General features: G+C 35.2%; 1 protein-coding gene across 15 annotated transcripts in view; it reads right to left on the bottom strand.

Moving 5' to 3' along the window:
• LMNTD1 (lamin tail domain containing 1) overlaps nucleotides 1-16,167 on the bottom strand; it is a 155,503-nt gene that overhangs the window by 25,603 nt on the left and 113,733 nt on the right. For all 15 annotated transcript variants that reach the window (XM_074194220.1, XM_074194217.1, XM_074194213.1 and 12 more), the window contains 4 exons: nucleotides 13,804-13,990; nucleotides 11,952-12,071; nucleotides 6,990-7,195; nucleotides 5,863-6,035 (listed from right to left, as the gene is read on the bottom strand). In XM_074194220.1, coding sequence (XP_074050321.1) covers nucleotides 5,863-6,035; nucleotides 6,990-7,195; nucleotides 11,952-12,071; nucleotides 13,804-13,990 — 686 coding nt within the window. The remainder of the gene's footprint in view (nucleotides 1-5,862; nucleotides 6,036-6,989; nucleotides 7,196-11,951; nucleotides 12,072-13,803; nucleotides 13,991-16,167) is intronic.

The following is a 16,167-nucleotide window of genomic DNA, read 5'->3' as shown; positions in this document are numbered from 1 at the left end:
GACATATTACTTGACCATGTATTACATTCTTCTCTCTTTCCCTATCTGAGCAAAACCTAGGTAGTTGGGATACTAGATTTACTATTGGAAAGAACTTCTAGTCCAATCTCCTTATTTTACAAAAAGAGGAAACTAAATTAAGGTTAAGTGACTTAGTCAAGTTCACATTGCTAGTAAGAGTCTTTCTAACTCAAAATTCAGAACTCTATTCACTATATATTATATTAATCTATCCATCCAGCGAGGGATCACCTACTACCTCCTATGACAATCCACTCTATTTTTGGACAGCTCTAATTTATTTTATGACAATCACTAAATTAACTATATATCCAGTATCAAGCTGGATGTGGACACAGATAAAATAAACTAAATAATCCCTACTATTTTCAAGGTGCCTTCATTCTAATAATTATTAAGTAATAACAATGGATGACTTTGTCTACCATTTGAAAGTTTTCAAAATATTTTAAACACTTTATCTGATTTGAGTACCCCAGTAGCCCTCTTTATTATATTAATAAATGCTTTATTCTAATTTTATGGTTTGGGAAATTGAGCTTCAGAGATATTAAACAATTTACCCATAAAGACAGTTAGTAGATATCAGAGATAGAATTCTAATCTATGTCTTTATTGAGTTCAAGTGCAATATCCTCCTTTTAAGTATAGTGAATGGGAGAAATAATCACTTCTTATAATGATTAGTCTTAAAACCCCAAACCTATAAAGTGACAAGGTATTAAAAAGTATATAGTTTCTCTAAAGGTTGAATATGGAAACATCTCCTTATAAATTAATTAGTTTAATTAGATGAAGTTTTCAGACTTCATTCAACAATGTCTGCTTGTCTCCTGCTAAATCATAGCTCATATTTATATATATAGTGCTTTAAGGCTTACAAAGTGTTTTTCTTAAAACAGTCCAATGAAATGTTTCTTATGGATGGGGTTCAGAAAGGTTAAATAGCAGCTAATAAATAGCACAGCTTTAATTTCAATGTTTAACACATTCTTTTTATCATGGGAAAATGATTTCTGATAAGTCATAATGACTTCAGGGAGTAAAATCCAAAAGAATGAATCTCTAATGGTATAATTTTGGATTCTATGACATCTAGAGGGAGGAAAAACCTTTTTTTTGAGAAGAGAGATCTTACTGTAAGGTTTCAAATAACATTCATAACTTCTTGCTCTTTGGGATCTACAAAAAAAAGATTCTCAATGGTCCCCTTTACCAAAAAATAGTTTTCTTAGAAACCAGAGCAAGAAAACAGCATTTTAGTATGTTCCAATTTCCCAGATCATCATTTTCTATCCTTGTCAAAAAAATGCCTTGTTTTGTTCCATCCATGATCTCCCACATAACAAGTTGAGATAACACTTCTCCCTGACCATTTCTACTTCTGAATGCAATGAGTCAGTTGCCATACTGTTCTGTATATTAAAACATTAACTTTCTAAATAGTAAGTTACTAGTCTGAAAGAGTTAAATTGTTTTTCAAATATGCATTATTATCAGTTAGGAGGAATGGTGCCAAGATGGTAGTGTGAAGGCAAGAATTCCCAAAAGTTCTTCCCCAGAAAACATCAAATGCCATAAAATTATGATTCTAATCAAATTCCAGAATGGCAGAACCCACAAAAAGACTGAATGAAACATTTTTCCAGCCCAAGACAACCTGGTGGGGACCCACTGGACAGGTCATTTTCACTGGAATGGGGGTTGGAAAAAACCATAGCACAGCCCTGTCCACAGTTGCACCTCATTGGGGCAAACCAGCTCCAGCCTTCCAGGAACAGCCCATGGGTTGCCTGGGTCCCTAGGATCACCTGGATCCATGGCAGCGGGAGTGGTTTCCAAACCTCTTGACCCAGGGATTGCCAAGGATGACTTGGAGAATTGGTGGGAGAACTCTAACCCATCAGAGTGAACATGGAACTCAGGCTAGTGCCAATCTCAGGGCAGCCTCTTCCCCAGGAACCCATGGAACCACCCAACAGCTGCTTCCAGAGCAGTCAACCTGCAGATGACAAGAGGGTGGAGAGAGACTGCAAGAGGTTTCTCTGCTAGCCCTCGGGCAGGATTCTGCTGCTTTGTCCATCTAAGATCCAGGTCAAAATTTGGACCCCCATACTATCATAGAGTTGCAGGGACCCTCCGCACAGTTCCAGGGCAGAGGGAGTCCCACAAGAGGTGTCCCAACCTCCCCCCACAAAAAAAGCTTTGGAAATATGGTAAATCAGGTCATAGACTGAGGAAATAAGCAAACAACAGAAAAAAAAGAATCTGACCATAGAAAATTACCTCGATCACATGGAGGATCAAAATACATACTCAGATGATGACAAAGGCAAAACTTCTATATCCAAAAACCTCCAAGAAAAATAGGAATTGATCTCAGATTATGTAAGAATTTAAAAAAAGACTTTGAAAAGCAAGTAATGGAGGAAGAAGAAAAATTGGGAAGAGAAATGAGAGCAATGCAGGAAAATCATTAAAACCAAGTCAGGAGTTTGGTGAAGGAGATACCCAAAGCAAAACAAAACAAAACAAAACAAAAAAAAACCACACTGAAGAAAATAACATGTAAAAATCAGTTTAGATCAAATGGAAAAAGCAGTCCAGAAGGCCAATAAGGAGAAGAATGTGTTAAAAAGCAGAATTGGTCAGATGGAAAAGTAGATACAAAAGCTCTCTGAAGAAAATAACTCCTTCAAATGTAGAATGGAGCTAAGGGAAGCTGATGATTTTGTGAGAAATCAAGAAACAATAAAACATAAACAAAAGAAGGAAAAAATAGAAGAAAATGTGAAATATCTCAAAGTTGCATCATTTTATGATAAGGAGTGACCATAGAGAGGATCTAGTTTATTATCTCCCATCTTCAAAATAAGGACAGAAGCTATATGTTTTCATAAAACCTATGCTGTAAACTTCTGGAATGATTTATCTTACCAGAGGTCAGCAAACTACTGGACTATAGCTTATTGAACCCTGAATTGACCTCCAAAAAGGTACATTTTAAAGTTACACATTGAAAGCAGATGAAGTGGGAAAGATAGGTGACACAGTGGATAGAGTACTGGCCCGAAGTTAGGAGGACCTGAGTTCAAATCCAGCCTCAAGACATTGTGTGACTCTAGGCAAATCACTTAATCCAAATTGCCTTCCCCCATTATCTCCCCCCACCAAAAGCAGATAAACTAAAGCTGTTTAAGTATATTCTGAACCCAAGAAAAAATTATAGAAAATGTCCATCTACATTTTCTTGAAATTTAGTAGTAGAACTATCAGTAAAACTAAGTTGTCTTATTTTTTTAAATGAGCAGAAGAAGGACTGAGGTAATCTGAGTCTAAAACACTTAGGACATAATTAACTTAATCTGAAATTTGCTGCAATAACATTTTTACCTAGTGAACTAAGTGGATGATTAATTGTATATTATAAATGAGGTAGTAGTTTCTCTGGTTTCTAATTCACTATAATGAAGTAGTCTTTTACTTGCATTATTATTTTATTCTAAGAACTAATACCTCAAAATGTGATGCAAATATTTGAAAATTTCTTCAGCTATAAGAAAAGACATAAAAATGATTTTTTACTTATTCATTAGGAATGAGATATTTTAACCTAATTTCCTTTTAAACACTAGAAACAAAACACCATAATTGTTATCCAGAAATATGTGATCTTATTCTTAACTCAGCAAAGAAAAGGATGATAAATTTTATGTTTCATTTATGCTGAAATTGTTTTGTTAATTTTTTTAGTGCAGTTAATATGATTACAGAAAATAGAAGATCTTGTTTAGCGTATCAATGTCAGATCATTGTATTTTGGTTAGTCTAGTTGTAAATGATCTAAGTAACTGATCTTTTCTAGGTGATCATCTTGTGCTTTTTAAAATCTTGACCTTGAGATTGATCTATAATGACTGGACATATTAAATTCCTTCGACCATTCCCTCTGTGGAGAATGGCATAAATTCTCTGAATTGTCTTTCTAGAGGGCTATACTTGAGCCTGCAGCATGGTTACATCATTCATGTGGATAATAATGTATTAGTGAGAAGGCTCTTAAATTAGATTATAGATTAGCAGTGATTTTGAAGATCAGGATAGGTCCTTGGTGCTTTTGTAAGAAGACAAAGCAATATTTTTCTATTAATCAACAGTAAAATAAAAAATGATAGTTTTTCAACCCTAGTGACCAAGAAAAATATACTTTTGACCCAGAATAAAAATCAGTCTTACAAAATAATTTATATGGCAATCATGACCCTTTATATGACCCTTGCTATAGATGTTGTCTTTCTTTTCCTACATTTATTCAAATATTTCTTGAGTTCTCACTATGTGTAACAAATGATTAAGCAAACTGTTAATTATTATTTTCTGTGTTCTAGGTACTGTGGCTATGAATGAAAAAAGCAACTTAGTCCTTGCTCTCGAGGAGTTTACGTTCTATGGAATGATACAATATATTCCCAGAGATGGAAATATAGAACAAATACAAAAAAAATAACTATGAATTGAGGGAGGAAGAGAGAATGGACTAACAATTGTGAGTATCAGGAATAACATCTTATTGAAGGAGGTGGCATTTGAGCTAAGTCTATGTGAGCCAGCTAGGGGGCATGGTGGATAGAGCACTGGCCTTGGAGTGAGAAGGATGGGAGTTTGAATCCAGCCTTAGACATTTGACTGTTACTAGCTGTGTGACCTTGGGCAAGTCACTTAACTCCGGATGTCTCACATCCAGGACCATCTCCAGTAATTCTAATTCATATCTGGCCACTGGATCCAGATGGTTCTGGAGGAGAAAGTGAGGCTGGTGACTTACTTCAGCTACCCTTCACTCAAATCCAATTTATATGCTTGTCATGTCATAACCTCCCTGATGTCATGGTCGCCTTTGAGAAGAAAGGACAAAATCACCACCACCATCATCATCATCAGAGAGCAAGGAATCTCCAAGGGGAAGAGGAGAGGAAGAGGAGAGGTGTGAGAGTATCCCAGAATCAGGAACAGCTTGAGCAAAGACATAAAGGTGGGTGATACCATATCAAGTAGGTTAATTTGTCCAAAGCCAAGAGTCCACAGTGGGAGTAAAGAGCAATAAATCTGGAAAAGTAGGGTGAGGATAGATTATGAAGGGCTTTCAATTCCAAAGAGAGTTTGAATTCTGTTTAGAGACAATGATGATGCCCTGAAGTTTCTTAAACAGAGAATGCTGCTGTTAGTTGGTTTGTCCATAAAGAGGTAATGTGCTGGGAAAGCAGAAGGAAAAAGAAACACAGCCCCTGCTCCCAAGGAACTTACAATCACAATTATTAGACAATTTAACAAAGAAAGCTAAAAAGGGAAGACAGGAGAGATGATGGAGAAATCCAAGGGATGGGAGCTGGGTAAGGAAATGAGAAATAGTTGGCCTGTGCACTTTCCTTAAATTCCTCTAATCAGAGGGTTCCTGGGTCAGAAGGTACTCATGAGGTGAAAGACCAGGCAGATAGGGAAGTGCAGAGGAGTGCAGCAGAGTAAATGAAGAGATGGCAGAACTGGGTGCCCTCCTTAATTGGAAGTTCTTGGTTAGAACTGTGCTTCAGAAATACCACTTTTGATAGTAGTGTGGAAGATCAATTAGAGAAGAGAGACTGGATACACTGATATCACTTAGGAAGCAAAGTATTATACTAAAACAAATTAATATCAGTATGACCTTATTATGACATATTTAAGGGCCACAAAGTGAGAACGGATGGTTATTCAACTCTTCCTCTTAGAGATTACATGTTTTAGTAGAAACTTATTCATGTTTTCCCTCCTTTTCCCTTTTATAATAACTGTTTCTTGACTTACCTGATATTGGGTCAGGTCTAGTTGACTGTGACCTTGACTGTCTGCACAAGATGTTCCCATCATTGCCCACAGTAAGTGGTCTGAACAATGAATAGTTGGGATGTACAGAACAGCTTTGACTAAGGCCCCATGGGCTGCGACTGGGGAAGAGAGTTGGTGGAATTTCTTTTTCTCTGTAAAAAAAATGAAAATGAAAACTGTGTTTTTATAATAGACAAATAACGAGAGTCATTAGACTGAAATTATGCAAATTGATTGAGTGTGAGAACTAAAACTGCATTTCAGATCCAAAGAAAATGGTCCTGTTTCTAAGATCCATTTATCAGTAGGATTAAGTAGGTATACCTGATGTGAATATTATATATAGATCTATAAACAAGATGTTAAAATATGAATCCCCTAATAAACCCACTTCAGCATTTTGTTTCCATTATCTACTCAATTATAGTATTAATTGAAGTACTTAATGTTAAATATAAAATGGGTACTCAAGAGATGCTTACCTGATTCACCTCTTTTTAGCTTCAGCATCTTACCATTTTGTTGTCGTTCAGTCATTCAATAATGTCTGACTCTTCAAGACCCCAGGGCCCATAACATACCAATATTGCCTATAAGGTTTTCTTGGTAAAGATATTATAGTGCTAGTTCCTTCTTCAGCAGATTAGGGCAAATACAAGTTAAGTGACTTGTCCAACATCACATAGAGTCTAGACAATAAGTGTTTAAGACCAGATTTGAACTTAGGCTTTCCTGACTTGTCATTTAGCACTCTGTCCACTGGGTCATCTAGCTGCCTCTGTGGAGATGTGAATGAACAAAGAAATGGTGAAAAACTTGGGCATATTGTATGACATAAATTCTTTGATACCCCTTCACCTTAAACCATCATATTTTTATGCTTTCAAGATGTAACAACCTAATAGTAAAAGTTGTTACATGGATTAATAATAGTAATTCATATTTATTAGGTGCTTTACAATATGGATCCTTTCAAATATGGAGCAATAGTTAATTTTATTTCTTATCTCACCTTTATTGCTCATCTCCATCTGATGCCATCCTACCACCTAATCCTTAGTACTTAGTTAACAACCATACTGAACAAGATAAGTATGAATATGTACCTTTTCAGGAAAGCTTGAACTTGTTTTTCCAGAACTGGTATGGTTTGTTGATCTTGTTTTGCATTGATTAATTTAGATGCTGTTTCTCTTTGACTTGAAACTGGTGGCTTTGGTGATGAAATTGCCAGTGGCCATCTGGAATTTTTGTTTGAGTCAAATCCATCCCAAGCTTGCTTCAAATGGATAGGAGTATACCAAGCAATAGCCTAAAGAGAGCAGTGTATTACTATAATATATTATTCAAGAACATTATTCTTTTAATTTCTTAGGTCTATCACAATAAAATGTAATGAATTGATGATCAAAATAGTATTATTTGTCATTAAATATAAAGTTTTAAAGAGAGACTATATTGCTCAACAATGTAAATTTAGTTTGGAAATGGGAAGACAAAACCAATGAAGCTCCATATCAATGATTTTTAGATGAATTATTAGGAATCAGGTAATAGAAGCAGTTGCCAGGAGTATCAAATGAAGTGGAAGTGAAGGGAGAAATACTTTTTAATAATGCTTTTTTTATAAGTATAAATTTTTAATTCTACCCAACACGAACACCCAGATATTTTATGATATCAAGTTAAATGTGTTATAGTGAAGGACAGAGCCATCAGAAACAGTTATTTAGAAGACCATCTTCAAATTCAGGGTTGTGAAGTTTTCAAAGATTTTGTAGGAACCAAAAATGCCTTGTATTTCTGTTATCATTTGGATTATCTCCATTTGTTCTGGTTATGAGTGAATAGGAGGATGTAGACAGAGAAACTAAAGTGTTAACAAAGTAGCTGTGGTTGATAGGAGACTAAGAGGGAATGAATTTCATAAAATTCATGTATTCAATTACAATAAGGGTATAGAATTTTAGCATCCTAAATATTCAACTTGTTTATTAGAATGATAAATTAACATAAAGCCTGACTAGGCTTTCTTCATAGAAATCATTAATATGAACTTATACACTTAAAAGAGAGAGATCCTAAATAATAATTTCTCATTTGCACTTTTAGATTTTAATTTTATAAAACTACGAATGACAATAAGCTATGACAATATAAAAACTGTTACACAGATTAATAATAATAACTCACATTTTTAAATAACAGTTTTCTAAAGTGCTTTCCTCACAATGACCTACAATGAGTAGGCATTGGTTGCTTTATTATTCTCATTCTGGGGTGTGTAAAGTGTTATGGCATTCTGGTGTAAGGGTTACCAAGCCCTCTTCAGAGCCACTTTCCACCTTTTGTGTGAGATCCTCACCTGTGGTTCTGAGAAGCTTAGCATGTTCAGTAGCTGGATAAAACCATTTTGGCAGATGGGCTAAATCAGGTGGAGGTAATTGATGGACTTTTCAAACCTGAGGTGAGTTAGGAGGATGTCTACTCCAAGCAAGTTGTTGACATTAAACTTTTCTTGTGGTTGTCTTGCCTTACTCCATGCTCAAAGTTTGCTAACTTGGAGGAGGAAAAACTATGCCAACATATGGCACATATTTACTTATCTGGGTAGGAATACTATTGAACATCAGAATCTGATTTGATGAAAAATGATGCCAAAATTCAGAAGTTATTAAATGAAAAAAAGAACGCTACAGGGTTTAGTTCTTCTGTCTCTAAATAAGGTAACATTTATTTAATTCCCAAAAGAGTAAAGTACAAATTTAGAGAGATACAGGATTCTTGGCTCAATAAAAAGGCAGATGAAATTAAGTTTTTACACTGATAGTAACAATCCAGAGCACTTTTATGATGCCCTGAAAGCTATTTATGGGTTTTAGACCCATATAGTCTAAAGACACCTATGGTACCTCTTAACTACTCAGCATTGGAGTCACATTGATGACTGATAAGGACATGCCCTGAAGAGACAGGCTCAACACTGCCATAGTGTTCTCAACACACAGACATAAACCAATGCTGAAGCCACTGACTGTTCACCTCAGGTTGAAGTCAATTTCTCTCTAGCTGAATTTCCAATAAAGAAAAGGTTTTGAATGCCATTAGGCTCTTCTGGTGCGGCAAAGCTCTTGCCACTGATTCTACTTTGGCATGAGAAAGTAAAATTGCAGTAGCTCAAAAGAAAGATGAACTGCAAAAATTTAGAAACATCTTCATTCCAAATGTTCATATGCATTATCTGTGCCAGACTAGTGGTAAGGTCGACCTTTTGAGCTAATACTGGTTTGATCAGTCACAGTTGGACCCACTGTGCATTGACCCCAACATAGTGATGCTATTTTGTTCCTCTTTCAACTATGAAGGTCAGTCATTCCCATTTTGTGATATGAAGAAATCAAGCATGATGGTAGGGAAAGGAAGGCTCAAGTGATTAGGATAATGTCACACAATTAGGAAATATTGTGGCTATGATTTGAACCCATACTTTTCACTTGAAATACATCTCTCTGGCTTTAAATGGACAAATTAAATACTACAACTGATGTCTAACTAAACCAAACATAGCAAAGAAAAATGTGAATTTTCAAACATATATTTAAAGTTAATGGATCTAAGAGGGAAAATTCTATTTTTACCTTAAGCTTAGTGCACTTTTTAGGGATCCAATTGTCTATATTTTGATCAGAAGTGCTAATCTAGTTAGTTCTGTTGAAAAGCAGATTATCTCTAAATATCTCTCTATAGGACAGAACATGGAAAAGGGCTGCATTTGGAGTTAAAGGCAAGACTTCAAATCCTAATGCCAATTTGGACAAGTTGTTTTTCCTCTTGGGGTCCCTTTTTCCTCATCTGTAAAAGAGAATGTTTGCCCTAGATGACTTTTACATCTAAGATTATAACTGTAGACTCCTCTAAACAAGGGAATATATATTATGTTTCTTTTTCTCCTCAAGGACTAGATTTAGAAATCAAAGGGAAAGGAAGGCCCTAGATTAAATTCTGTCAATGGGAATGAGAAATTGAGGCTCAGGAATGTGACATGTTTTACCCCAGGTCACACATATAGTCAGCACTGGGAGGGAGGATTTGAAACCTAGATAGGACAAGCATTTGTTGGATTTAATACAGTATTGGACTATGTGATCAATAGATGCTTGCTTTCAAATTTTGTGATTCTGTTTTCTAAATTCTGAACCAGTGATCAATACAAGATACAACAGTCTTCTAATTCTAGCACAGGCTCAATAAATGTTTGATGATGATACTAGAATAAGGTGAAAGGCCATTGTTGATTTCAGTAGCATTTCTAAAAGTTATATACATAGCTGTAAATCAGCCATTTTTTTTTGCTGTTAATTTGTTTTTCAGCCATGTCTAGCTCTTTGTTTCACATTTGGAATTTTCTTGACAAAGATTTTGTAATAATTTGTCATTTTCTTTTCCAGCTCATTTTACAGATGAGGAAACTGAGGCAAATAGGGTCAAGTGCCTTGCCAAAGGGTTCCTGAGGCTAAATTGGAACCAAGAAGTTGCATTTTAAACAATGCCATCACAAGACCCTTTGTTATTAAGGATATTTTGTTTCTTTTAAATAGAGGAAGAAATAGAGGCACTAGAAAATTAGATGAAGTCTCTCATACCATTTTCATGGATAAAACAGAAATGGGTTAAATGATATTAGAGTTGTATGGATTTGGAACTATGAAAATAGCCAGATCTCAAAAAGTAATTAATTATGTTTCCTTTTCCTCACCTTGAGAATTCAGATCATATCTTACAGAAATACTAGGCAATTCAATGTAACATTATAAAAAGTCCTAAAGAGCAGGGCATGAAAGCTGATAAAAGACTACCATGTCACTAGTTATGGGGAGAGATAAGATTTTGGTGAATACTTAGGACAACAATTCCTTGCACAGGTCATTGCCGCAGCCCTCTGCTGGGGAGGCTAGTGAGAGCTCCGAGCTTTACTTTTCATGGGCTGCAGAGATGCTATCCCTGAGAACTTAGTGAAGCAATCAAATCCTTTAAGTAGACTCAGAACAGACAATCAAGATAGAATGGAAATCTGGATTCCTTACAATACTGAGAGGGAACTGCTTTCTTTATCTCTCTGATTTGTACTTTAAACCTTTCAACACTTTATATTGTAATGTAGACTGATTGCAGCCTTGTCAGTTCAACAGCTCTTCCTAGCCAATTCTCTCTAAAATACACAGAGGCCCATCCTCATTACCTTGACCTAGTATCAATTTTAAGACATATTTAGAAAAACCTTAGTTCGATTCCAGTCTGCAATTATGATTAACTATGTGACAATGGGCAAGCCACTTAACTGTCCTGAGCCTCAGGTATCTCTCTAAGCTTTAATCACCAATTTAAAGAAGGGTTAGTCTCTATATGGAGAGGGTTCCCACACTATTGAGACAAAAAGCCTTGAAGTATTAAAAATGGACAAATTTTGATTTCTAAATTCAGATTTTTCTAGAGAATATAATAAATCAAGGCACTCTGTGTTCATTAGGTAGGAGTTCCCTGTCAGTAAAGAGAGACTTGAAAGAATCACTATCAGAGAGAGTGTGTGGTATGGCTTTCCATATTTTATAGGCAGTGGGTCTGAATGAATTCCAAAAATCTATGAATCTGGAAAGAAATTTTTACTTACCTACTATATTGGTAAGCAACTAAGTAAAGCAGACTGCAGGTGAGACAGCAAAATAGGATTTTTACATTAGTCACAAAACCCCCTCAACCATTTATTGTTCCTGTAACCCTTTAGGTATTTAGTTTCTTTACTAGCTACCAGGAACAAAGATAACAAAGAAAAGATCTGAAATTGAATTTCACCTCCCATTCTCATTTTTCCCTCCTGTATTTACTTATCCAGAACCTAAATATCATTGATAATATAGGGGGTGGATGCCCAAAAAGTTAGGTGCAGAATTCTCATTGTCACAATTATGATAAAATAATCTGGTTAATCAAAGGGATTAGGGAATCTCAGGAGGTGTATATTAATTTTTTTTATATTAAGTTTTAAGGAACATTAAGAATCCAATACTGACTTCACCATTAGGATTACACAGGATGGTTGTACAGTTGGGACTTGTTATAATTCTGTCTTGGTCCTTCCAAAGAAAATCTGATGGTGGCTGATGCTTTACCCCAGATGATGCTGCCCAAACCTAGAGGAAACAGGGAAAAAAAAAACCAAAAGAAAAAAAACCCAGATACCAACTGAATAATAAATATCCAGGTAAAGGAACTTTTTGATTTTATAGTTAGCTTTAAGTTAATTCAAGCAAGAACCAGAGTACTTTCTGTACTAAAGTTTGGGGGGAGAGGGAGATCTACATGCTATTATTCATAAAATCTGTAATAAATTATTACCATAACATTAATAAAACATTATTTTTGAAGGCTTTAGAGAGCTGAAGGATGAAAACTGTGGCAATCTATTACAAATGTTAGCATATATCCAGAGGATAAAGCAGTGAAATTTAAATGGCAAGATCAGACTTTCGGCAGGATGAAGGGATTTTCTTGGCTATTGATTTGGATCTAGACCTTCTCAGGAGGTGAGATGTCAACAGATGACATCAATAATATAAGCAGTTACCTCTACTCCAGGATAAGGATGTGTGTGAGGTGGGAGGTAACTTTCTGTTAAAGGGAAGAAAATGACAGTTGATTTCTAATATTCAATCAGGAGATAAACTATTTTTTGAGGACATAAGTATTTGAAATGTGCCAGAGAACATCTAGCAAATGTAGCAAGTCTGAGGACTGAATTTTTATATAATGACATCAGGATCCCAAAAGATCTATATAGTTCAGAGTTTTGGGTTGATGCTAACTATAAAATTTCATGGAAAGGTACAACTGCAAAGTTGTATACTCAAGCTAACAAAATCAATTACACAAGAGAATGATTGAAGGAGAAATGGTAAGAAGCAGTTCATATGGGGGGAAAAAGAATTTTTGCAAGCTATTAAGATTTGTCATCAGGATAATGAGATAGCCTAAAAAATATCAAAAATCAATCTCTCTCCCCCTCTCCCCCCTCCCCCCCTCCCCCCTCCCCCCACTCCCCTCCTCTCGTTGCACTCACAGATATATAGGATCCTAAGTAAGATAAGTAATGGTTTCATTCTGCTTTGGCCTAAGCAGACCACATTTGTACTACTTTGACCAGTATTCATACCACATGTTAGAAGAGATGTTGAAAATTGGTGTGAACAGAAAGGAAGGTATCAAGATGGTGAGGGTATTCACAAAAAATTCAGATAAATTAAGACTATTTAGCCTGAGGAAGATAAGACTTAGTGGAAACATGATAGAACAGATCATGTAAAAAATAAGTCATATGGGTTTCATGAAGTTTTAGGTAAAGAAATATAAAATAATGGTATTTTAACCTATCATCAAAGATTATCATGTAAGGGAGACATTAGAGAGCAGAATTAGAACCAGTGAATAATAAACATAGGGGAAAATATTTCATCTTAACATAAGGAAATGTTTCCTAACAATTAGATCTATTTAAAAGTTGAAAGTGATAACTGAGGAGGTCAAGAGATCTCTATCTTTATTTAATTTATTTATTTATCTATGTATTTATTTATTTAGGTTTTTGCAAGGCAAATGGGGTTAAGTGGCTTGCCCAAGGCCATACAGCTAGGTAATTATTAAGTACATGAGACCGGATTTGAACCCAGGTACTCCTGATTCCAGGGCTGGTGCTTTATCCACTGTGCCACCTAGCCACCCCGAGATCTCCATCTTTAAAGGCCTTCAGCAAGACATTGGTGGATAGCTTGTTGTGGATATTGAAGATAGGTTTCATGCTTTAGGTGACTTGTGAGAAGACTTTCAAATGTAACTCTATGCTTCTATAGTATTATATATTATACTTACAGTTGCTGTAGCACTGGCTGGCATTCTAATATTTGGGTGGAATTTGTATGAAGAGACTGCATGGCCATTCACATTTTGCTGGAGAATATGACCTTCAATTACCAATTCTTTGTTAGGAGAAGAGTTAATTATCTTCACGAACAAACCATTGTCACTCACTTCAACTATTTTAATGTCTCCAAGAGCACTATAAAATAACATAAGGTGCTTTTGAAAGGTTGTATCTTTTTTTTTGACCAAAGCAATTGAATAACAGAATAATGAAAGGCCCTGCTATGTTATTTAAAAATCCACAAAAAATGCATTATTATGGGGATGCAGCATATGACATTAGAAAGAGTATTGTAGTTAGGGTCTGGGTTCAAAGAATCTAGTTTAAAATTTGGGTTCTATTACTTGCCATCCAAGTGATTTGGGACAAACCATGTGATTTCTCTGGGCCTCAGTTTCCTCAAATGTAAAATGAGGGAATTGGACTAAAATGCCTGAGGTCTCATCGTCTCTCCTATGATCTTATGACCCCTTTTTCAGATCTAACTGTCTCTCTAGACATGTTGAAAACAAAACATTCTAATTTAACTTTATAAATGTTATTTATCATCCATGTGATTTTTTTAAAATATGAAATGTTTGTGTTCCTTTTTCAAGGCTTTCATCATTTCTGTATGGGATACCAAGCACTAAACTTATAAGCTGTATTTAAACAGATAAGAAAGACATTATAATGTCTTGTTTTGTTTAATCACTCACAATCTGCAGGTTCTTAAACTTCTAATTACTCAAAAGCTCTATTAATTTATTAAGGTTAAAATCCATTTTACCATTAAGTTTAATATATCAACTGCATATAATATGCTTTACCAAAAGACTTCTCTGTAAAATATCAGACTTAATCATTTCAATTATTTTCCTTTTGAAAAATACCCAAATATATGGAAAAATAATTCATAAATTGACAAATACTTCAAATACATGAAGATGCATATGTTCATTAATCTTTTGCCAGAGTCTTCTAAATTACCTTTTTAAAAAAATTGATATGCACATATGGTATTCCTTCTCCTATTCCCTCCTTTTAACCCCCAACCCTACCCATAGCATGCATCAATGAGAGCTTTACGTAACTAATTGATCATGATGGCATTATCTTATCAATGACCTTCCCTTTTTTCTATAAACACTTTATATTTTACTTATTACAAGAGACCTTTGACTATATTAAAATTCTTCTTCTGAATGGAAAAAAGTTAAGTATTTAAAATGTTTCAGCTACCATTCTCCTTTGAAAAATAGTCACCTTTGCATTATTTGAATTGACTATTAAGTAGCTTCTCGAAGACAGTTTCATGCTTTCAAGATAGTAATTTTATCTTAATTTGATTTTAGCTGCTTCCCATTACTATGTAATAGTAATAGCAAATCAGTTAACTTGTTACCTGGAAATAGGCTTCTGGCTATTTGGTTCCACTAGTTCATACCAGCCTAAAACTTGGAATCAGTTGACTGGTGGGAGGAAATTATCATGATTTCCTCATGAGTTGAAGTTGGACTTGGTAGAAGATCTATTCAGTCTGTTGGTGGCATTGGGAGCATTATATCTCCCCTAAGAGATTCATATGAGGTCTCAGTTTGTTTCAGATGTCTAAAGAATTAGCATGGGTAGGTATTCTGTTTCTGCTTCCCTGATAATTTTAATTCATAATCTTGCTTTCCTTTCCTATCTAAATAAACTAATATCTCATTGGAGTGCTGGTAAGAATGGAAAGATATTTTCCGATCTAGAGCCCATTTGTATGTATGGGGCATTTGGTATGGGGCAAGAGTCTTGGGGAAGCCTTCTGCCTTGCCAATTTCCCCTTTCCCTTTATGACTGACCCTCCATCCTCACTTCCAATGAGGCAACTCAGAATCTTTCTTCCAGAGAACCTTCCATACTGTACTTTCAATCTTGCACTAAAACAGATCCAACACCCTGAGGCAATTACCAAAGTTGACCTGGAGTACTCACAAGAATATAGATAAGAGTAATAATTCTCCAGATATTGAGATAGGAGGGTGAATAACTGTCTACAGAAACATTGTTTTTCAGGTCTCACCTGAATTAAATTTTTATCAACCTGTTGCTTCCATTCTTTGGGTTTGTACAGGGTGGAGCATGTGAAAACATTTGCAAAACTGTCCCAAAGATTCATAAATTTTTTGACAATGTAACCTTGGCCTATTTTCTTTCTCTATTCCTTCCCTTAGAGATTTCATTTATATTCATGGTTTGAGCCATCTCTCTATTGAAAACTCTAAAATTTTTATCTTCATTGCCATATTCTCACTTGAAATTTCCAACTATTTTAGAATATATTCTAAACT

Source organism: Macrotis lagotis, chromosome 7 (assembly GCF_037893015.1).
Source record: "Macrotis lagotis isolate mMagLag1 chromosome 7, bilby.v1.9.chrom.fasta, whole genome shotgun sequence".
NCBI lineage: Eukaryota > Metazoa > Chordata > Mammalia > Peramelemorphia > Peramelidae > Macrotis > Macrotis lagotis.
Note: the sequence above shows the minus strand (reverse complement) of the source record. Positions and strands in the feature narration are given on the sequence as shown.